This window comes from Mangifera indica, chromosome 13, assembly GCF_011075055.1.
Source record: "Mangifera indica cultivar Alphonso chromosome 13, CATAS_Mindica_2.1, whole genome shotgun sequence".
Taxonomy (NCBI): Eukaryota; Viridiplantae; Streptophyta; class Magnoliopsida; order Sapindales; family Anacardiaceae; genus Mangifera; species Mangifera indica.
Genome location: NC_058149.1, coordinates 11529220 through 11553179, shown reverse-complemented (window position 1 = coordinate 11553179; position 23960 = coordinate 11529220). Strand labels below are relative to the sequence as shown.

The following is a 23960-nucleotide window of genomic DNA, read 5'->3' as shown; positions in this document are numbered from 1 at the left end:
TGTGGTTAACGAGAGTCTCGGTACCGTTTGGTTCCTAGCTAATTTTTATTATTTATGAAAAATAATATTATCTATAAAATAATAATTAAAATACAAAAAATTTATAAGAAATCAAATTTTTTGAGCTAACAAAAATTGAGTGTGAGATAACAAAAATTTTAATTTAGTTGGGATATAATATTGAATATTTGTTTATAATGATAAAATAAAGTCATAGATTATATTATTTTAAATGAGGAGTAATGTTATGTGTATCTATTTTTTATACATAATTTATGTACACAATGATGTGTCATCATTTAATTAGGTGATTTTAAAATATGTGTCATCATATGATAAATAAACATCCAATCACATGATAACATCTCATCTGTGTACATAAATTGTGTACCAAAAATAGGTACACATAATTTTATTGTTAAATGAGAAGAACTTTTATAAAAATGTAAAATGTAAAATACAAAATAATCTCATATATAAAAAAATACAATCATTCGTTTATTTAATTTTATTATAAAAAAAGTATAAGTTTCAGTGTAATTCAATTTTTGAATCTCACATTGGTGAGATTAATTATGAGAACTCAGCTCACTCATTATAAATAAATTTGTTTTTTTTCTAATTTCAATTCAATTTTCTAATACATTCTTTATTATAAAATATAATTCAAAGTTGTTGTTTTAATAAAAAAATATTTTAATTAAAATTAATTGGTCAGCTTGGTAAAGGCTCATGAGCTACTCGCTAAGGGCTCAAATGTCACAATCTTATATACAGGGCTGTGTTGTAGGCTTGTATATTTTGGTGGGTCGATTTGTCACAAAAGATTTGTGATTGTGTAGATCTTCACTTAGGTTGACCTATAAACATGATAGGCTACATTGAAGTTGGTATGATCCAACCTAACACAACTCATTGATGCCTCTAATTTTACTTCGATAATAACTATTCTTCCTTATTATGTCCACAAACCTCCGTAATTGTTGCATAATGTCCCTTTTTTCTCATTACTAAAAATCTAAGTCTCTTCTTTATCTTCTTCACAAATCTCACCTTAACACATCATGTTCGGAAACCTCCTTGAATGTTATGCAATGTTTACTCTTGTTGATGACCCGACACCCTTGGTGATCTCAATCCACTATTTGGTAGTGTCATTAACCCCTACCAAAAAAAAAAAACTATGCAAATTTGTTTTTTCGTTTGAGAAGAATGAGAAATGTTGGGTGAATGAATAGAGATTGATAGGTGACAAGGGTTTGAGGGTTTTGAGATACGTGATGTGACACATTTGAGAGAGGTAGCTGATTGATGGTGGTATTGATGATATAAATAATAGGAAGAGAGATCAATAATAGCAATAAATGAGTTTAATAGAGAGAATAATATAAAATTAATTGAAAAAGATCATTAATTGTTGATGGTGTTAGTAATAAAGATGATAAAAAAAGAGATTAAGAGTGGATATAAGTGACCTCAATAGAGAGAAGAGCATAAAAATGTAGTCATTGAGGTGGTGAGTGAGTTCGTTAGAGAGAATAACATAAAAATGGAATTTTCATTGGAGAGAGGCTAATGACCAGTGGTGAAGATATTAAAAGGAGAAAAAAATTAAAAAAAAAAAGGAAAAAAAAGATTATTTTTAAAAGGAAAAATAATATAATTATAATGGTAATTATTGAAGGACAGATGGGTAAATTAAATATTATTGGTCCTTGATATTTGTATTAAAAAATGAGAACTTTTTCGTTATTACACTAACAAATGATAAAATAATAATTTACTTTAAAATCAAACAAATTTCATTAACGGAAATTGATGAGAAGTGAATAAATAAAATTTTCAAATATAAAAAGTAAAATTTTGTTGTTTTATTAAAGTACATATGAGAAATAGTCAACTAACAATCTATTTTTTTGTTATATTCGCCCTAATTAAGTATTTTTTAATAACAAAAAACTTTTATTTAAATTAAATTACTTTTTTAATATTTTATTAAAAATTATCTTTTTAACTTAATCGGTCCAAAATTAATTATATTAAATAAATAAAAATCTTATTTATAATGATTAACCTTACATTTATTACACCTAGAAGTGAAGAATTTTATCTTGGGATATAAATGATACAGGGTGTCTCGACGAGCTGTCATTACACGTAAGACTAATGAAGTAATAGCAAAACATCCTAGTCAGCTCAGTGGATATACTAGTCAACTCAATAAAAGAAAAGAGTCAAAAGCAGGATTTACAGTATCAAATTCAAAATTAGCGATAACTAGGAGCAAGCGTAATCGAAGGACACTTGAATGGATGGAGAAGTTTTTGAATTAGTTCAATATGAAGGGGGGAAATGAACAATGCTGGGAGGGTGAATTATTTATTTTCTTTTAATTTAATTTAATTTTATTTTATTTTAGAGAGTCCGATCGACCAATCAATGAGTGACAACTCCAACACATGATGTCAGAGTGAGTTGACTGGCCGTGGCGGTGGCGGTGCCTCAAGCGGTTGTGGGCTTTGTCTAAAGTTGATGTGGTTTGCCGAATTTTATCAAAACGCATCACTTTGGAAGAGAGCAGGTGGCGCGTTGATGCCACTAATCCCGAATTTTGTAGGAATATGTTTGGATCGACTTATTCCCGAATAGCATGTGCAAAAATGGCAAATAATTTCCTCTTTATTTATGGATTTTCTATTTTTAGCACTTTTTTATTCCGTGTATACAAAATTGTCACCTATCCTAAAACTTTCACAAATATACCACAACAGTATTCACCTTCCCCAAAATACCCCTCTTCAATCTTTCATGCATAAATTCTCTCTCCTCTTCTCTGCAACTTTTTTTTCTCTTCTTCCTCTTCTTCCAAAGTTATAAAGAAATCACTCTCTCTTCTCCCTCATCTTCAAAAACAAAAACAGGAAGGAAACAACCAAATTCTTCAAATTAAGAATTCTTCAAAATAAGGATTTAAAAAAAAAAAAGGGAAAAAAAAAGAGCAACCTACAAGATAAAAAATGACCATCAAAGAAATGACCATGTAAGATGATCATGTAACAGTATTTAATTGGAAAAAGAAAAAAAATTGATATTTAAGGATTTAAGTGAAACAAAAAAAACTGGATATTTAACTTTAAAAAAAAAAAAACAGGTTGACGTAAAAGTTGCTGTGTAACGCCAACCCTTAATATATGTATATAATATTAAATAATATTATTATATTAATATAATATATTATATACTATAATATTATAATATATTATAATTTATATAATTAAATTATAATATTTTATAATATAATATTACATATATAATATAAAATATATTATATATAATATATATAATTATTAAGGGTTGGCGATGCCGCCAAGCCCTGTAATATATATTATATATATAATAATATTATTATATTAAAATATAATATTACATATAATATTATAATTATAATATAATATTATATATATAATATAATATATATAAAATATATTATATATAATTATTACCAGGGGTTGGCGGCATCGCCAACCCCTGGTTATATATATTATATATATAATATATAATATTATATTATAATATAATTTTATATTTTATAAAATATATGTAAAAGGAGTCTGGGTTGGCTAGAAGGGGAAATTGGCCTGCAGCATTAATGTAGGGTGAGCCCACCCTTTATAAAACAAAACATGATTTATATATATATAATTTTTTAATTATATATATATATAATTATATTATATATTTATATTAATATATGATATATTATATTATATTTTAATTAGAATATTATAATAATATATTATTTATATTATTATAATTATTATTTTATTATAATAGTATATATTATATATATAATATATAATATATAGTTATCAAAGGTTGGCGGGGTCGCCAACCCTTGGCGTCGCCAAGGGTTGGCGATGCCGCCAACCTTTGGCAATATATATATATATATATTAATATATTATATATATTATCAGTTTATATATTATATATATTATATTATATTATATTATATTATATTATATTATAATATATTATATAATATAATATATATTATATTATAATTAAAATATAATTATATTATATATAATAAATAATATTAATATAATATATTATATTATATTATAAATAATATTATAATATTATAATATATTATATATTATATTATATTATATTATTATAATTATAAATATAATATAATATTATATTATAATATAATATTATTATATTATATTGCAAAGGGTTGGCGTGCGCCAACCCTTTGCCTGCCAGTTTTTTTATATTATAATGGGTTACGCCAGTTTTTTATATTAATATTGGGTTGGCGTTAGGTGCTCTGCTTTTAATGGGTTGGCGTAACGCCAACCCCCAAAAAATGTTTTTTTTTTTAGTTTTTTTTTTTAAATTAAATATCAATCTTATTTTGAAATCTGAAATCCACAAAATAAGGTTTCATGAGTCCATCAGCAAGTTTTTTTTTCCAGTTTCTTTTAATTAAATATCAATATAATATAATAAAAAGAGTTAGCGTCAACACCCACATTTTTATTTTGTCAATCTTTTTAACTTTTTTTTTCAGTAAAGAATTCGTAATCTGAAATCTGTTTCTTTTTTTAGTTTTTTTCCTTTCTTTTTTTGTTTTTGAAACACTTATTATATTTTCTATATGATTCTTTTATCATTTGAAAGAAGAGGAAGAAGAGAAAGAAGAGAGAAAAAAGTTGCAGAGAAGGAGAGAGAAAATATCTGCATGAAAGATTGAAGAGGGTATTTTGGGGAAGGTGAGTACTGTTGTGGTATATTTGTGAAAGCTTTAGAATAGGTGATAATTTTGTATAGACGGAATAAAATAGTGGTAAAAATTTTAATATTCCTTCTTTTTTTTAATCACTATTAATAATAATTTTTAAAAATTCAAACATACAGCCTAATCATTAATATAAATTCAAATTGAGATATCAATTATTGGATTTGTTTTAATGTACGTGTCCTTTAAATCAAACCATTAATGATAATTATATCGTAATAATAGATGAAAGAGGGATGAAAATTGACAAGGAAAGACTTTTCAAACTAAAACTTTGCTTTGGCACAACAGAAGGTCTCACGGTTTAAAGAAATGAAAGGGCGTAACTTCTATAAAATGTGAGGTAGATACCAAGGGACCACTTACAAAGGGAAGCCATAACGAGTGAACGTGGGTGGCGCGCTCAGTCTAGTGTTGTTGGATGTACACGGAAGGAAACTAAGATTGGACGCAAATCGGTCTAAATTTGAATTCGATTTGATTGGAATAAAGTTAAATTCAAGTTTATTTTAAAAATATTTAAATTCAACTCATTTGATAATGAGTTGAATTCAAATTTAATTTGAGTTTGAGTTTTAACCTAACTTTAAGTTTGGTTTGATGCTTTAACTGAGTAAAAATGATTAAAAATATATTATTTTAATATATATTAATTAAAACAATATTATTTTATTAATTCATATTAAAATTTTTTAAATTTGTGGGTTTGGTGAATTGAACATCTCGAATTTGAGTTTAAAATTTTTTAACTTGTAGATTCAAACTCAAATTCGAGCTTACTTAAATCAAATTCGTTTTAGACTTTTTTAAACATAATTCAAATTTGATCTCAAACAAGTTTGCACAGATCCAACTATAAAAACAACCTGTATTATTTATACCAAACTCAATCATTTGTTCGTAACCCTAAAACTTCAATCTTCTTTAATTTTATCTGGACTTACCATATTACTTAAGATAGACTGATTTTTCAAGGTTGAACTAACCGAAAACTTTAGATTCAATGACTAATTTTACACCTATGTCGGATAAATTTAAATTTGTACTCGCTCCTTTAACACTCAAGTTTAGTGTTGAACCTGAATCGAGTTGATTTAAACTCGAAAACTAACTTGATTTGAATTTATTTAATTTAAATTTGAATCGAATTCGAGTGATGAGATTTGACTCGTTTTAAAATTGAGTCAAATTCAAGTTAGAGAAAGTTTAACTCACGAGCTAGATAAACAGTTTAATTCAGTTTAAATTTAACGTGTAATTCGATTCAAAATATGTTAAAGAATTATTAAATAACGTTGTTTTATCAATGAATCATAAATTTAAATTATAAGTCTCAATTATATATTTAAGTCATAGATTAAAATTAATAGAGATTGAATTTCAATCATCTTTAATATGAAATTGATTAATTCAAATAAACTATTTTTTTATCTAAATAAAACTCAAATTAAAAAATATTCGGCCTCGATAAGATTGACACCCAACCCTACTTAAGTTAGCCCGTTATGGATGCAGCCACCTTATCGTTCGCCTAAATTGTGTTGCTCCATTCAATTTTGAAACAAAGCCACTAATAAGTCCACTCTCAAGTAGGCGCGTGGGAGGAAACAGTGGGAAGTGGCTGCAAAGGCTCAGACTCTGACCGTTCACACACGCGCACTGATACACAGTACACACGTCTTCGCCTTAAACTAGCCAGACCTTAGAAATGTGAATTCGGAATCCTGATCCACAATTTACGACGTGTCACTCTCCTTTATCTCACGCGCTCACCTTCGAGCTTCATCCCACCCTCCTACTCTCACTTTTTCGTGCGCATTACGCGCCCATCGTACCACAATTTCGCTCTCTAATTTCTATTTACACTCACTCTCTTCGTTTCCAGTAATCCACGCCAGCTGAACCTCTTCTGTGTTTTTTTAACTTTCCTTCACGAATTTAATTTCTGCTCAAACACAGACTCTTAAGTATTTCGTCAATTGACTCCACTTGATGATAATAATAGTTGTTTATTGATTTTATTACTATTTTAGTGTAACGGTTTTCCTGTAACAGTAGATCTGGACTTGATTCCAATTTTATTAAGAATTGCAGTTTTTGAATTTGGTTTTAAGTGTTTGCATTTCTTGGGAGAAGCAGAGAAAGTCACAGTGATGAATTTGGAATTTGGATTGGTGGACATTTATTATTGTTTGGAGTGATGGGTTGTGTGTATTCAAGAGCTTGTATACGCGAGATTTGCGCGCCAAGAGATGCTAGAATCAAAGAGCCTCAACGAATCGCGCCAAGAGCCACAAACGAAATTTCAGTCTTCTCTCCAGCTTCATCAGATGGTTCAGGAGACGAAACTGGAGATCATATCAACCAATTGAGGGACCCAGAGCTGGGGATTACTAGACTCTCAAGGGTTTCGTCTCAGTTTCTTCCTCCTGATGGTTCAAGAACCGTTAAAGTTCCGTCCTGTAATTACGAGTTAAGATATTCCTATCTCTCGCAAAGAGGTTATTATCCAGATGCCCTTGATAAAGCCAATCAAGATAGTTTCTGTATTCACACCCCGTTTGGAACTGGTCCGGATGATAATTTCTTTGGAGTGTTTGATGGTCATGGAGAACACGGAGCCCAGTGTTCACAGTTCGTGAAGCGGAAACTGTGTGAGAATCTGCTTAGAGATAGCAAGTTTCACGTTGACCCTGTTGAAGCGTGCCATGCGGCGTTTTTAGCAACTAATTCGCAGTTAGACGCCGATATTTTGGATGATAGTATGAGCGGGACGACAGCCATAACGGTTTTGGTTCGCGGGAAGATGATATACGTGGCGAATTCTGGTGATTCGAGAGCTGTTTTAGCTGAGAAAAGAGGAAAGGAAATTGTGGCCATTGATTTGTCTATTGATCAGACACCGTTTAGAACTGATGAGCTTGAAAGAGTGAAGATGTGCGGAGCTAGAGTATTGACATTGGACCAAATTGAAGGTTTAAAAGATCCTGATGTGCAGTGTTGGGGTACTGAAGAGGGTGATGATGGTGATCCTCCTAGATTGTGGGTCCCGAATGGGATGTATCCAGGTACTGCATTTACAAGGAGTATTGGAGATTCAATTGCTGAGACAATTGGGGTTGTTGCAAATCCTGAGATTGTTGTTTTGGAGCTGACGAAAGATCATCCTTTCTTTGTGCTTGCTAGTGATGGGGTTTTTGAGTTTCTTTCTAGCCAAACTGTCGTTGACATGGTAAGGTATCCTTATTAATCACTGTTTAAATAAATAAATTAGATATGAGTTTAATGTAGACTGATGATTTACTTGTTGTAACTCCCTTAAAATTTATGCTATTCTCCTGAGGCTCTTGCAACCTTTTCAAATGAATTCGTATGGTTATTGATTGTTTGTTGGACTCTGATATTGAAAATGGCATCAGCAAAATATTGAAGCAAACTTGAGTGTATGGAGTGCAATGACTGTAACTTAGGTTGCATGCTTACCTATGTGATGCTATAAGTGATTTTTCAATCTGTAGGTTGAATATATGTTTACTGAACTATACTATATATAATTGTTTGGTATTCCAAGTCTTGGTGTCCCATCGTACATTGTTTTCTATAGATGCAACATTAATTTCTAATGTCATTCCTGCTTTCGTTCTCTGTTTTGCTACTATATTTCCAGGTTGCAAAGTACAAAGATCCCCGTGATGCTTGTGCTGCTATTGTGGCTGAATCTTATCGTCTCTGGCTACAATATGAAACCCGAACAGATGATATCACTGTAATAGTTGTACATATTAATGGGCTAACTGGAGTAAGAGAGCTTCTTTTCTATATTTGTTGATTAAAGGAAAATTAAAAATTTTCTTGGCATGATGATTTGTTTCTTGCTTGTTTCTGTATGAATATATTTGATCATCTTTTTCAGAGTGCTGCTGGTCATTCGGTGAGTTCTGGTGCTGTTATACGACCCCTTGCTTCTCAAGTGGTGGAGGTGACGGGCTCAGAATCTCCTTCAACCTTTGGCTGGATCTCTAGGAACCAACGTACAAGGAATGATTTATCACGTGCACGTCTTCGTGCCATCGAGAGTTCATTAGAGAATGGGCAAGTATGGGTTCCTTCATCTCCAGCCCACAGGAAGACTTGGGAAGAAGAAGTAAATTCTTATCTTCATTGTTTTCTTAGTTTGGTATCTACCATAAAATATAGAGGGAAAAGTGGTACAAATATTGGTCAGCATGAATTATACTTGGAATAATCATGGGTGTTAAACTAATATATGTTTGTACATTATAGGCACACATTGAGCGAGCATTGCATGACCATTTCCTCTTCCGAAAGCTTACTGATTTGCAGTGCCATGTTCTGTTGGATTGCATGCAAAGAGTAGAGGTTCAAGCAGGGGATGTTGTAGTTAAACAGGTTGGTACTTTCTAATGGTTCTGTTTTATGCTTTATTTTCAATTGTTGTCATTCTCTTGTATTATAATGACATAAGGGCTGACAATAACTGATAAATATATAAAAATGTGGAACAAAGTATTATTTGCTATGAGTATTAATGTTGAGCATCAGTATTCAGTGCACACCTTGAATATGTAAATGTTAGAAGATTAACCTTATTGCCTCGTCCATGTGCTTAAATTTTATCAAAAACAACAATAATTGTTATTTGCATGATTTCTGTATGGAACAGTTCTTGATTGAAAAACTTTGCCATGAGGTAATTTGATCTTCCCAGTGATGACCTGTTTAAATTTCCTTCTTGTTATTTTCTCTTCCTCTGCATTTGCAAGTATATGAGTTAGGCTGTTAAGTGTTTCACATTGGAGTTTTGATTGGAGTTTTGTTCACAATGATTAACCCTACTTTGACAATCTGTAAAATTTCACATGCAAGGAAAGTAGTGCTGGATGAATTCTGTTTAATATAATTTTTGTTGTTGGAACTAAAGTGGCAGAAGTATAACTCTTTCATGTTTATTAGGGCGGTGAAGGCGATTGCTTTTATGTTGTTGGCAGTGGAGAATTTGAGGTTTTGGCAACTCAGGTTTGCTTTTGATTAAAATTTCAAATTTATCAATTTTATGAAGGCCATAACCTCTTGGATGGGTCTTCAAACTTCTCTTCTTAGTGTATTAATGAATTACATCCATTGGCATCAAATGTCACTATTGTTACATTCGAATTTCCCGATTGGTACAATTTGGATGAGTTATAAATGTATTCATGCATAACTTTTGATTTTCTGTAAGATCTTTGACATTGTTTCTGTTTCTTGACTAAAAATTGTCATGGCAGGAAGAAATAAATGGAGAAGTCCCTAGGGTTTTGCAGCGCTATACAGCTGAGAAGTTATCATCCTTTGGGGAGCTTGCCCTCATGTGGGTTTTCCTCTTAAATTTTTTCTACTTTTAATCCAATTTACTATATATATTGCCTGAAATAAAATGATTTTGCTATTTTGACTAAGGTTGACAGATACTTGGCACTGGATGACAAAATTATAGCCGAACCTTCAATATGATTCTGACTTAATCTTTTGTTTACCTTTTGGTATAACACTTTTGATGTGTTAGAAGATAATACACCAAAAATGAATCTTTTTGCCTCTTCCATATTTTAAAATTTGTCAATGAAACAAAAGTAACTGTTATTAGCACGATTTTTATATGAAACAGTTCTGGATTGAAAACTTTGCCATGAGGTAGTTTTACTTTATCTTCACAGTGATGAGCTGTTGAAATTTCCCTCGCATGATTTTCTCTTCTTCTGCAATGATTAACCCTAGTTATGCAGATCCATATTGCTTTAGACACAGTAGTAAATAAACAATTTTTGTGGTATATGACACATTAGGTATAACAAGCCACTCCAGGCCTCTGTGCGTGCTGTGACTAATGGAACGCTATGGGCTTTAAAAAGAGAAGATTTTCGAGGAATTCTGATGTCTGAATTTTCTAATCTTTCATCTTTGAAGTTGCTTCGATCGGTGGATCTTCTCTCAAGGTTGACAATATTACAGCTAAGTCACCTTGCGGATTCTATTTCTGAAGTTTCCTTCTCAGCCGGACAGACAATAGTTGATAGGGTAAATTTGATTCTTTTTAAGAATATGTTTACTTTCCTTTTTGTTCCTTACATTAAATTTCTGTGACATGTATATGCAGAATGAATGCCTCTTTGCACTATATATTATCCAGAAGGGACAAGTCAACATTACTTTTGACGCAAACTTATTAAGTAATCCAAATATATGCAGCCTGAAATCTGAGAATCAACAAGAGGATGATAATCTGCAGAGCAGTAAAGAGCTCTCTGTGAAGAAGACAGAAGGAAGTTATTTTGGTGAATGGACACTTCTTGGTGAACATATGGGTTCTTTTAGTGCAGTTGCTGTGGATGATGTTGTATGTGCTATTTTGACAAAAGAGAAGTTTGATTTAGTAGTTGGTCCTTTAACAAAGCTCTCACAGGATGATCAAAAGTATGTTGTAACCTCTTGTACACAGTGTTTAATCTTATTTTTTGCATTGAATTTTTTCAGCATTTCTTCTCATCTGGTTGCACCAAATAGGGAAGTAGAAAAAATTTCTTGCTTTTAAATTCTAGAAACCCCCAAAATGCAAGATCTTTAATATTATGATTAAAATAGGGGACATCCTTGCCAACAACTATGACTTCTTTGAATTTTAATTTTTACTTAATTGTTGAATGTATATGCTTGCTTACTTGATCTCCTTGACATTAGTCTTGTATCATTTAGGTCAAAATACTATTCTTCTGATTTTCCCAAGGAAATCACCAAAACTGTTGATACCTCAACTCTGGTTAAAGTCAGTCTTTCTGATGTGGTAATGATTTCTGGTCCTATCTATAGTTATGGTTCTAAATGCCACCTTCTACAAAAAAAAAAAATCTGTTTCTGAAATCAGCTAATGGAAATTTCATTGTAGGAATGGAGAAAATGTTTATATTCCACTGACTGCAGTGACATTGGGCTGGTGCTTTTGAGAGACTCAGGTAGGCTTTGTCCTGTATTATTTCTTCTCTGTAAGGCCTCTGGTTTCAGCTTGCCTTTTTGCTTGAGTAACTTGCTTTTTGGCAAAAAAGTAGTAGTGCTCAACTTATAATGTACTTGAAATAATGTGTTTTGTATGGTTACATATAAAAAGACTGTTGTAAAATAATTTGACATTGTTGTAATAAAATGTGCGTTTGTATTTCTATGGACAGTATGTACTGATAAAACTCATCTTTCTGAATGTAATATTTTGTCAGATAATTTGCTTAGTTTGAAAAGGTTTTCAAAGCAGAAGGTCAAGAGGCTGGGAAAGGAAGCTCAAGTGTTAAAGGAGAGGAATCTGATGAAAAATATAGGCCCTTCAGCTTTTGTTCCACAGGTTTTATGTACATGTGCTGATCGAGCTTATGCTGGAATGCTATTGAATACATGTCTTGCTTGCCCTTTGGCTTCAATACTTCACAAACCGCTTGACGAAACATCTGCACGATTCTGTGCTGCTTGTGTTGTTGTTGCATTAGAAGATCTACATAAGGTCTAATGTCTAGAATTAGTTTTATAAATCTTGCCCTCCCTGAATTTGTTATGCTGGTTTATTATAATTCTCACATTTCTCTCATTCTAAATTCCTCTATGGTTTGATTTCAGAATGGTGTTCTCTACAGAGGTGTATCTCCCAATGTATTGATGTTGGATCAAAGTGGACATTTACAGGTTGGTGGTACATTTTTTATGCTATACTACTATTACAGAATCAGATTCAATATACATGGTCAATTTTCCTTTGTTCTCGTTACCTAGTAAAGGGTTATGTTTATTTATCATATGTTTTACTATGTTTTCTGTTTCTTAGTTAGTGGACTTCAGATTTGGGAAGGACTTGTCTGACAACAGAACGTTCACAATTTGTGGAATGACAGACTATTTAGCCCCAGAGATTGTCCAGGGAAAAGGCCATGGTTTCCCTGCTGACTGGTAAAAATGCATCTGTTTGCTCATACTGAAGTTTTTACAGCATAAATAATGTAAATATTAGACACTTTGTTAATTGGAATTATGAGATAAATGTTTGCTGTGCTTCTTAGTACTCCTATATCCTTGAAGGATTTGTATTGGATGGTTGGCACGGGCGCTTCTGGCCTGAGGAATGAAAAATTCCTCCACCATTTTAGGATGAAGTATAGGAATGGATAGGTGGGTGTAGGATTGAGTTAATTTGATTCCTACAGAAGATTTAACACCTTTCTTTTTCTCCTTAAGGAGAAAATCTGGATATGTTTGAAAATTTAAGGAATGTTGTTTTGTGCAAAAGCAACTTAGAAAAGTACTCCCCAGGTCACTATTTGGTTTCCTTTAACATGTTATGTGTCTAACTTAGATTTGTGATGCTAACAGTGTGGCTATTTTTAACCGTGGCATCTTGAAACATCATAATTGAATAATAAAAGACAAAATTTAAAATTCATGCTGAATAAATTAACAAATTAATCTGATCTGAATGTTGGGAATTTCATATGTGATTGAATACAGTCTTTTTCCAAAAAAAATATAGGTAGTTTTTAATGTATGTTTTGCAGTTTTTACTGAGTTTTGAGGAGATGATGTTATTCACAAAAAGAGGAGAGGAACTTTGTTAAGAAACATCTAGTTCACACTTCTTAACTCACATATTTTTTTCCTGGAGGATAATAGAAAATAATTCAGCTCAATTCCTACAAACACTTAATGATCTTAAAAACATGAGTATTTGTTGTGGTCATGGTGATTAGGTGGTGCTAGCTTTGATCTGTGTACACAGTTCTAAATAACTTTTTTTCTTCATGCTTAATGAAGGCATCTGATAAAACTGTCGTCAAGCCCTATTATGGTGTTCAATATGCAGGTGGGCTCTAGGAGTCTTGATTTATTTCATGCTACAAGGTGAAATGCCATTTGGCTCATGGAGAGAAAGTGAGGTTGATATAGTTGCAAAGATTGCGAAAGGGCAGTTAAATCTTCCACAGACTTTAAGTCCTGAGGCTGTTGATCTCATTACAAAGGTCTTGTTTGTAAATATTTGTGCTTTCTATCTTTTTGTTCTCCCTTGTTTCAGAAATTTACGTGGAGATAAATATAGATATTCAATACTCTAAATCTTATTTCATCATATACATCTTATTTTCAGTTACTAGTAGTTGATGAAAATACAAGACTTGGTAGCCAGGGTCCCAGTTCTGTCAAATCTCATCCCTGGTTTGATGGTGTTGATTGGAAGGGGATTGCAGACTCAAGTTTTCCTGTTCCACATGAAATATCTACTCGTGTAAGTCAGCAGTCGGAATACCTTTTAGAGGACTCTGCCCTTGCTCGAGCCTCCCCAGCTCAAGATGTAGAAGAGATCAGTGTTTCTGAATGGCTTGAAGATTGGTAGCAGAATGTTAGACATTGGTTACTGGCTCTCCTTTTATGAACCCCTGGTGGGATTGGCCAGATCTTTGCTTATTTGAAAGTCTGAAAAGCTTTATAAATGAAGTTGGAGAAGGGAGATCAAATACCAGCCTGCATTTTCTCATAATCCTGTGATTTTTTCAGCATCGTGGTAACTTGTGTAGCTGCGGAATTAGTCAATAGCCATCTAACTAATTCATTGGAGAGAATAGGGTTTTTTTTTTTTTTTTTTTTTTTAATTTTAAAATTTCTTTGTGTATTTTCTTATTTCTGTAAATACATAAATATATAAACAAGGTACGTCCCCGCATATTTTGAAATTAAAAGACTAGTTTTCCGACGCTTTCAAAAGGTCACTGAGTTGCTGTCACTCTTTTAATAAAAAGTAATATTATATATATTATTTTATTTATTTGGGTTTACACTCGATAAGTTTAGATGAAGTCATCACAATTTATTAATCCGAAATTGAGAGACAATCTTAGTCTAAGAGCAGTCATGGATGACAAAATGGCCTTAAATATGAATTCAACTATTGCCATTTTAAAAAGTGGCTGGGTCTTGGATAGACATAATAGACCTTATGCTTGCACAATTAGAAAACTAAGCCATGTCCAGATAAACACCATCAAGGAAGTAAAATAGCAAGGCTAATCTACCTAAACTTGAACTTTCATTAAAAATTACTTAATTTTTTTTATAAGATTTATGCGAATTCGTTACTTGATACGCTTTCAAATTCATAATTATGGAATACCGAGTTGACAATTGTTTAAAAAAATATATAAGTTCATTGATTAGTTCATCCAAGACAAGAAAGAGGACTCGGCTCAGCATGCTGGCCGTTGTGACAGACAGGCTAAGGTAATGGATGTTTTCCCTCGCAGGAGTAGTTTGCCTGGTAACCAAAAAAACAGAGAGGTTCTCAATTGTGAGAGTGACAGTATAAATCTTTTCCAATAATATTTTCCAATTAAATTTTTTATTTTAATATAATAATTGTGATCTGATCATTAGGTTTAGAATTAGATATAAATCGAATTTATTCAAACTTACACTCAACTCTAATAAATCCGAAACGAGTTTAATTTAAGTGAACTCAAACTTAAGTTTGAAAACTTAATATTTTCGAGTTTGAGTTTTATACATATAACACTACTCTTTATATAATATAAAAAACATGTTTGATAAATAAAACTAGGGTGACAATCGTTTTCTTTATTATAGTTGAATAATTTTTTTTAATCGATAAATTTTGCTTGAGTTAATTAAACAAATAAATTTTAAAATATGATAATCAAATTTATAATATTATATTAAATAAATTACAATTTTATAAATATGGCAGAGACTGAACAAAAGCAATTGAAGGAATTGTTGTTTAATAAGAAGCCCGATAATATTCCTGTAAACCATTTTGAAGATTATAAACGTACAAGTACTGTTAATAAATCTATCAAATTACACTTGGTAAATAATTAATTTACACATCTAATATTTTCTGAGGGCTCTGTTGAGACCTTTTCTCTCGCTCTGCAAACCATTGAACTGTTCTCTTTGCAATCGGCAACCAAACCCTTCTCCTCCTTTCGTCTCCATCAAAACAAGTTTCCCTAATTCTGTTCTTCATATCCAACTCTTGAAATCTGGAAAAAGCTGTGATTTCTGAAACTGATCTTCTCGCTGGATCAAAACTTCTTGAAATAACTACAGAATCCGATCCTGAAGCATCCCCAAGACCACTGGTAGTTTTGTTTATTGAATTCGTTTTGATTTCAATCAATCTTTTCATCTCCATCTCCTCTTTAATGTCCTTCATTTGCTCATTTTCAATCACTCTTGAAGTCTGAAATTGCCCACCATTGTTTCCTTCCAAGTTGGAAAATATTTGGCTTGACATAACATTAAGCATCTCTGAATTCAACAGCAGCAAATCTGAAGAACTTGCGCAACTCCACCGGTTCTTAAGAATAACATCTGATATTATAATCTTGTGATTGAACTTGTGCAAAACTTTTCGATCATTTTCACTTTCATTGCCATCTTCCTCGCCAATCAACACTTGTTCTTCCTTATTAGTCTCTTTGTCTTTAATTTCTCGGAAGCTGCTTCCCACGCTGAATCTTGATGAACCCTGATGATCTTCCTCTCTTTGGACATAGAGCTCTATGTTAGAGTCCTCTGTAACCACAGATGGGTTCAACAAGAAACGCATACTATTTGAATAAGCAAAGATTGATGGGTCCTCAGCGTTTACCTTGTGCCTGCAAAGAGGACAGCTCGAGTGTTTTTCAAGCCATTGATCGATGCAGTTGATGTGGAAGGCATGCTTGCACTTGGGCAGTAGCCGTAGAATTTCGATGTCTTCAAATTTGGCTAGACAGACTGAACATTCAAGCCCTTGTTTCAAACCTTTAAGTGAAGAAAATTTGAAAAAAGGAAGCGACTCGATGACTTTCTTGTCAATTCCTGAAAATCTTGAGGTCGATGTGATTAGTGTAGGATTATTTGGTGGATTGGTGTCAACCGAGGGAGGCCTGTGACAAAATTTTGCGTAGATAATAAGGATAAATGTAAACGAACACATGATACAAAGGAGAGCAATAACAACATTAACAGTTGGTTTGACAGTTGAGACAGGCGTTTGATCCTCTTGGCGGCCATAGCTTTGAGCTTCAACATCAAACTCTGAAAAGAGAAGAAGAAGAAGCAGAAATTCAAGCAAGCGTAACCGATCCATGAGAAGGGTAATATTTCTGAGATAATCCCGAGTGATTTTAAAGGGTAAATTTGAATGAAAGAGTATCTTTCTGGTTTGCCAGTTTTCTGGGTTTCTTCTTGGGCTGAGCTTTTCTGTCCTCGCTGCACAAATCATTTTCATATTCTACTGCAAATTTTTTTAACCTGGAAATTCAGTAGTGATGACATGGTGGAAGCTTTTATATATATAAACAATTTTGCCTGCTGACATGGTCAATGCATCTGCATTTCCAATTTCATCTTTCCATAAAAAATCACTTGAAGTGTTTATTGTTTTCCTCTTCCCCAGCAAGGATCAAAGCTAATATTAAAAAAATCAAGGAGATGGATATGTCAATTTTGCATGTTGCAGGTAACTGGTGATCTCATTGCAGAGGCAATAGTTCACGCATAAATATGAAATTTTTAAATATTTAAAAGCCACAGAAATCAGGGTAATCATGTATTCGCTATCTTACTTCAAATTAAAAAATGATTAAATAAACATAAGAGTTAACCAAACTAGTTAAATATTAAAATTTTTAACAATAAAATTATGTGTACTTATTTTTAGTACATAATTTATATACACAAATGAGGTGTTATTATGTGATTGAATGTTTCTTTATCATATGATGATATATGTTTTAAAATCACCTAATTATATGATGACACATCACTGTGTATATGAATTGTGTATCAAAAATAGGTACACATAACATTGCTCAATTTTTAAAAAGAAGATATGAGTTCAAATCGTTATTATATTTGTAAAATTTTGATTAATCTAATATCTTCTATTACACTTGTAAAACTTTGATTTATCTCATACAATGATTAATAGATCTGATCATGATGCTCTAGAAATAATTTACTTTGATCTTCAAGATGATGTTGAGAAATGGTGTTCATAATTAATCATAAAGTATTCAAGTGAATATTTGCTCTTTATTATAAGTCCGTCAAAGTATCGTATCATACAATAATACGATATATATCTTATAATATGATATATATTATTGATACGATTTGATATATATTTAAAAAAAAAAGATGATATAACAATAATATATATAAAAAATTTTAAATTTTAAAGATATTTATAATATTTTTTAGAATGATAGTCATATTAATTAGAATTTTATTTTATTTTATTAATATTTATTATTTATCCTTATTTTTAAAATATACTCAACCATATAATACACAAAAATTAAATACATAATATAATATGAGATGAAACCCAGCAGTAAGAAATATACCCGTCAGAAAATCCGGCTGTATTTCCTGAGGTTGCACATAGAAGATACTTTCAGTTTTTATTTAGGCAGAATTACTTCTTCCCATTCTTCTCTTCCTACTGCTTTGGTTGGAGCAGACACTTTTCTACTTCTATCAAATTCTAAAAGTTAAATTCTTTATTTATGATATGATAATTAAATCTATAATTATAATGTTAGGTAAATCAAAATTTTATAAATATGATAAAAATTTAAATTTAATCATTTTTTCTGAATATTTTATAATATTTATTAAAACTAATAATCTTTTTCTCCAAGTCAATCTGGCATTCATAAGCAACAAATCCGTTAACCAATGCGAAAATTTAGCCTATGTTAGAAGTTTGTGACACGTGTACAAATTTACAAGAACTTCGACTACCTATTTGCCTTTTTTAAAATTATAAAACAAATATTATTATTATTATTATTATTTAATATGGGTTTGATGCTTCTGCCCTTTAATCAACTATTTAAACAACTTTCAGAACCTAAAAGATGAAATGAAATGGGATTGATTAATCTGATAAGTCTAGAAAGCCATTATCTTATCTTGTATTTCCAATGCTATGTTTTTAATCTTTAATTGGTGATGGGGATTCAGAGCCAGAAATTGATGTAATGAAAACCTAACAAAAGCCAAAAAGTCAGTGAATTTAATATGAACCAACTCAACCCAGTTCAGGGAGATTCACTGGCTGTAAATTCCCATAAACTGCTGCAAAAATGAAACCGGCCTGTGTCATTCAAGTTCACTCATTTATACCTTAAGAGGCATTGTCACAATTTTCCCTCATTAAATATATGTACCACAGTTTCCCTAAAAACTGAAATTGCAACTGCTGTAGAACTGAAAGAAATGCATAACATTACTATTACACAAAGAAATGATGTAGAAGATTACTGCATAAATCAGAGGTATTGGCTATTCTGGTTTGGATAGGCGATAATTGAACAATACACAGGTGTAGCAAGTAAAGGAAGGAAGAATTTCACTAGTTACAAAGTTTTAACCAATATTCTGATCACATGTTGAGTTATATCCGTCTAAACATTGATAGTACATTGATAGTACATTTCAGTTCTGTGTGGAAGCAGCAGGATTTGAACTTGAAAATGTCAACAATCCAGCACCACCCTCTGGATTACTAAGCTCGTCATTGGCATGCCGAACAAACTCCTCAGGGGACATGTGCCAACCATGACAAGCACAGACAATCTTGTTTTGGTTTGCACTGTACCTATAAGTAACACCAGAAATTGTCCTACCATTTGGGCCAGAACCCTTGGCTGATACCCAGGGTAAATCTGGGTATGAACCACATCCCCCAAATTTCAGGTCTGCTTCAATTCCTGGCTTTATAGCTGAGAAATCAAGAGTAATACCATTGGTACATTCAGATGCATCTTTTGCCCTGTTGTTCATGCCACTGACTTTTCCATCTTCTTCTGCCTGAGTAGATGAACCTTCTTCTGTGCCATGCTGTTTCCCTTCACCTTTGGCCCATTCTATGGTCTTCCCATCAAATTGCAAAGTAGCTACATCAACACAGCAGGATAAAGAACAAATTTCAATCGTAAATCTCATATTTAAAGTAGCAAGTAAAATCATTATTCTTTCCAGGACAAAAAAGCAGCAGCAGCAAACATTGGTAGTATTTTCAAATTGGTAATGATGAAAGGCAGGCATAGCCTCAAAAGAAAAGTGAGTATTATAATAATGCAAACCTGTTATCCTTTCACCAGTTAAAATATGACGAATACTAAAGGTAAATTTTAAGCACAATTCAACTTCAAATGGATTAAACAACATATTTGAATTCAAACAATCAATTTTCTTCCCAGGTAGGGCAACAATGTGTCAAGAGGCAAAGAGTATATCAGTAAACATCAATGTTCTGTCAAAATTCACTTACAGAAAAGGGATGCTAGAGCTTACTGAACCAGCATACCTCCTAGTGAATATCCTAATCATTTTTATTCCATTCTTTAATATAGAAGCATAAGGAAGTGAACTACCAGACCTTGAGATATCTTTGATCCATCGCTCTGCTTATCTGAGTTTGGCAGACCTCTGCCTGTATAGGAAGGGTGGAGCTGTTGAGATTGAGAAACCAACCCCCAGGAATTATCTTTTTCAAACATTGGAAGTTGGACAGGCGAGTAGCCAAACATAACTGGTAAGTTTCCAGGATTCAAAGATTGGGCTCCTTGACGTTCGTTAGTTGCAGTAGGCACCTTCTGTACTATCCCAGGTAGTGGATGGCCAGATGAACCAGGTACACCAGAAGAGTTAGACTCTTTCATAGATATTGTGTATGGAATATTCATGATGTTTAGTGATTGGGCTGAGAATGGAACGCCATAAGTCATTTTTCCAAGCTTAAATTCATTTTCTGATGAACTGTTAAACCTTTTTTGTCCTTGTAGATTCACAATGTTTGAATTAGAAAACCCATGAAAGTCCTTTGGAACCTCAGAAGCACCAGCAACTCCAACGTATTGCTTGGAACTATCATCATGGTGAGAAACCAGCCTTGATGTTGAACCCTCAATTTCAGACTCAGCCACATCTTCATTTTCAGCAGTTGAACCTTCCTCCATTGTTATGGAAATGTAAGATGTTTTTGTCTTGTCTTGTAAATCAGCCGGGTGAGCTTCTCTCTCATGCTTTTTTTTATTGTTCATGTCATCAAACAACATTTTGCGTTTGTTACTTGTGTCTGGTCGTTTTGCCTCCTCAATTTCATGTCTGCTGTTTGTAAACCAGAGTGCTCTGCTGTTCAAGTCCATAGAAGTATCGGCATCGGCATTGGCCCTGGAAAGATCATTAAAGAATTTTTCTTGAGGTTTCACAGAATCACTTCTCTGAGATCCAGTACCAGAGTCCTGTTTCTGGTTGCCACCATTCAGGAAATTTTTGAAATCATCTATTTTGTTGCCTCTATCATCTTCTTCTGCTTTAGCATCTGAAGAGCTACCAATTTTACCTTTGGATTTAGCTGCTAATCCACCAAAAGATAAACCCAAACTCAGCTCAAGACCATTATCATCCTCCATAATGCTGACAGATGTACATCAACGTAGATCATAAACTTTTTCAATCCTGCATAAAATCCTTTATACCACTGATCCCATCATGATGAGGCAATCATCATAAAAAGCCTGCAAAAAAGTAATTGTAATAAGGGAAACAATAAAGAAAGTAGAACTGGGATCCACCAACATTGCCATTGGTAAAAACAAGAAGATTGATATAAAATTCACTGATATATGAAAAAAGAGCTCTGATGACCATCCCACTTCAATCTACTGATATCTAGTGCCATTATTTGTACTTGATTACATATGCAATTAACTCCCAATTTATAAAAGATTAGATATCCAAATAAACACATTAACATCACCCCAAAAAAAAAAACCACTTAATTAAACTTCAACCATAATTTGCATAAAAAGGATAAAAGATAAAATAACCAAGCACAAAATGCTTGCAATATGCACAATATCCTACTCAAATATAAAAGCAGTTTCATTAAACTATCTGCATAAGATCAGATTTACCCAGAGACTCTTTGTTTGCGAAGAAAGTAACAAAATTGAAGCAATTAAAGGACCACACCTCACATTTCCAATCATCCAAGACCACAGGATGCAAAACCCCCATTCGAGTGGGCCAAAAGACAACGACAAAGCTTTACTGAGCTAAAATGTAAACCATTTTAACCAGCCTTTATCCATCATTTTTCCTTTTCTTATTTCTCAGCAACTAAACTATAAATCCAAGATCTGCAAATCACTCGATCATGCATAACAGAGAAATTAAGCTAAGCCAAAAGTTTAACGTCAAAATCGAGTAAACCCAAAAAAGCTTGTCCACAGAAACAGTACATATTAATATAATTCGTTTAAACTAATAAATTAAACTGGATCCCAAAAAGAACAAACGCTTCAGATAAACAAGGTTCACGAAAATCATACGAAGTTGAAGAAACAAAAACCACCCAATTTCATGAAACAATTGCTGTAGAATAACAGTTCAAAAGCGAAACAAAATGAGAAAAACAGAATACCTGCACCGGGTAAGAGAAGATGGGAAGGAAACCCTAAGATGAGGTTGTGTTTGCAAAGAGAAGAGTGACAGAAAGATAGAGAGAGAGAGGAAACGGAGGATCTTAGGTATAACTTAGTGGGAGAAACTACAGAGAGACAAACGTACGAGGTTTGGCTAGAAAGTTTTAAATAACAATAAAGTTATGTGTACCCACTTTAGGTACACAAATATATACACATTTATATGTATTATCATGTGATTAGATAATTTTAAATTAAGAATAAAATAATAATCAATCATATGATGACACATACGAGTGTGTATATATTTATGCACCTAAAGTGGATACACATAGTATTACTCTTTAAATAAACCTATGTTAATCTATCTTTTTGTTAATGATATAATAGATTATATAGATGGATATCTAATCATCACTTTCACATTAAAAATTAAAAATTATTAAAATAATTTTAATTTTATTATAATTATATTATAATTTAATTTATTAATTTTTAGATAAAAATAAATTTATTTTTAATTAATATAATAAATAAAATAAAAAATATTTAAAAATAATTATATTTAAAAGTGTTTAAATAAAATAATTTATTAAGTAAAATAAATTTTTTATTAAAAATTTGGTCGAATTCCAAGTTTCGTCCAAAAACAGAACTTGGAATTGATGAAGAAAAAGGTTGGCCGAAAAGAGGTTGTTGGTTTAATATATGGGTTTCAACCATTTTTATTTAAAAAGTTGGCTAAATAAGATGTTTAGGCTTCAAACATTTCAACCAACTAATTTTAATTAAAATTCATCTTATACCGTTAAATAGGATGTTTATGTATGATTGAATCTGTTTTCGTCTTAGGTTTATATCTAGATAGGAGTGTAATGACTTCACTAATCCTCAGTATATCACATCTTAGTCAATAATCAATATTACATGTTTACCTCCAAAGTATGTCATCATGTTATCATTCATTGAAATTCACTATCCTTCGAAACTAATAAACAATTTCAACTTTAGACATTTCAATCAATCCTCCAAAGTCAAAAAAAGTTATTTATTATATTTGTAAGCATCCCTATAGACAATTCATTGAAAATACGTATAATTCTAATAAATTATAATATATAACACCCGTTCCATAAAATATTATATAACTTTTATATATAAAATATCATAGGACCCTAATCATAAAAAATCAAATAACCTCAACTAGTAAAATATTATTTAACATTTTTAATAAAACTATATACACAAACAATGACATGTCATTTTTTGATTGAGTGTTAATTTATCTTTAATTTTTAACTATTCAATTATATGATGTCACGTCGTTATTTATGCATAATTATACATAAAAGTTATATATATAATACTACTCTAAAACCTTTTATATCATAAAATTCATTTAAACTCTTATGTCATCAAATATCTTACAACTATCGATTATATAAAATGATATAAAACCCTTTGAGTATAAAATGACCCATTACCCTTGACATATTACATAAAATTACTAAACACCCCTTATTTCCTATAACTAAATGTAAGTCTAATAGACACAAATACACTTGTTGAACTAGATCAAACGTATCTGACTATTTTTTATAAATTTAAAACAAAATCTATAT

The 23960-nt window shown here is 31.7% G+C and overlaps 3 protein-coding genes across 5 annotated transcripts; 1 reads left to right on the top strand and 2 right to left on the bottom strand.

Moving 5' to 3' along the window:
* The first annotated feature begins 6568 nt into the window (after positions 1-6568).
* On the top strand, positions 6569-14657 carry LOC123194816 (protein phosphatase 2C and cyclic nucleotide-binding/kinase domain-containing protein-like). 2 transcript variants are annotated; one of them, XR_006497336.1, is made up of 15 exons: positions 6569-8039; positions 8475-8606; positions 8721-8951; positions 9092-9217; positions 9782-9844; positions 10096-10178; positions 10654-10885; positions 10965-11281; positions 11561-11648; positions 11751-11817; positions 12076-12353; positions 12467-12532; positions 12672-12793; positions 13652-13857; positions 13983-14124. XR_006497336.1 is itself a non-coding variant. In XM_044608249.1 (15 exons), the coding sequence occupies exons 1-15, from the start codon at positions 7008-7010 to the stop codon at positions 14226-14228; spliced, it is 3240 nt and encodes a 1079-aa protein (XP_044464184.1). In that variant the 5' UTR covers positions 6581-7007; the 3' UTR covers positions 14229-14657. The 2 variants fall into 2 exon arrangements, 1 of the variants encoding a protein (XP_044464184.1); XM_044608249.1 differs by having other exon boundaries at positions 6581-8039; positions 13701-13857; positions 13983-14657.
* A 988-nt stretch (positions 14658-15645) lies between these two features.
* Positions 15646-17246, bottom strand: LOC123194814 (E3 ubiquitin-protein ligase ATL42-like). Its single transcript, XM_044608248.1, has one exon. It carries the CDS (start codon positions 17124-17126, stop codon positions 15729-15731), a length of 1398 nt encoding a protein of 465 aa, XP_044464183.1. The 5' UTR covers positions 17127-17246; the 3' UTR covers positions 15646-15728.
* A 1906-nt stretch (positions 17247-19152) lies between these two features.
* LOC123194813 (ninja-family protein mc410-like) lies at positions 19153-22504 on the bottom strand. 2 transcript variants are annotated; one of them, XM_044608246.1, is made up of 3 exons: positions 22338-22504; positions 20289-21429; positions 19153-19803 (listed from the first exon to the last, which is right to left on the bottom strand). In XM_044608246.1, exons 2-3 carry the CDS (start codon positions 21322-21324, stop codon positions 19343-19345), a joined length of 1497 nt encoding a protein of 498 aa, XP_044464181.1. In that variant the 5' UTR covers positions 21325-21429; positions 22338-22504; the 3' UTR covers positions 19153-19342. The 2 variants fall into 2 exon arrangements, with proteins under 2 accessions (XP_044464181.1, XP_044464182.1); XM_044608247.1 differs by lacking the exon at positions 22338-22504 and adding an exon at positions 21887-22079.
* Positions 22505-23960: the final 1456 nt, after the last annotated feature.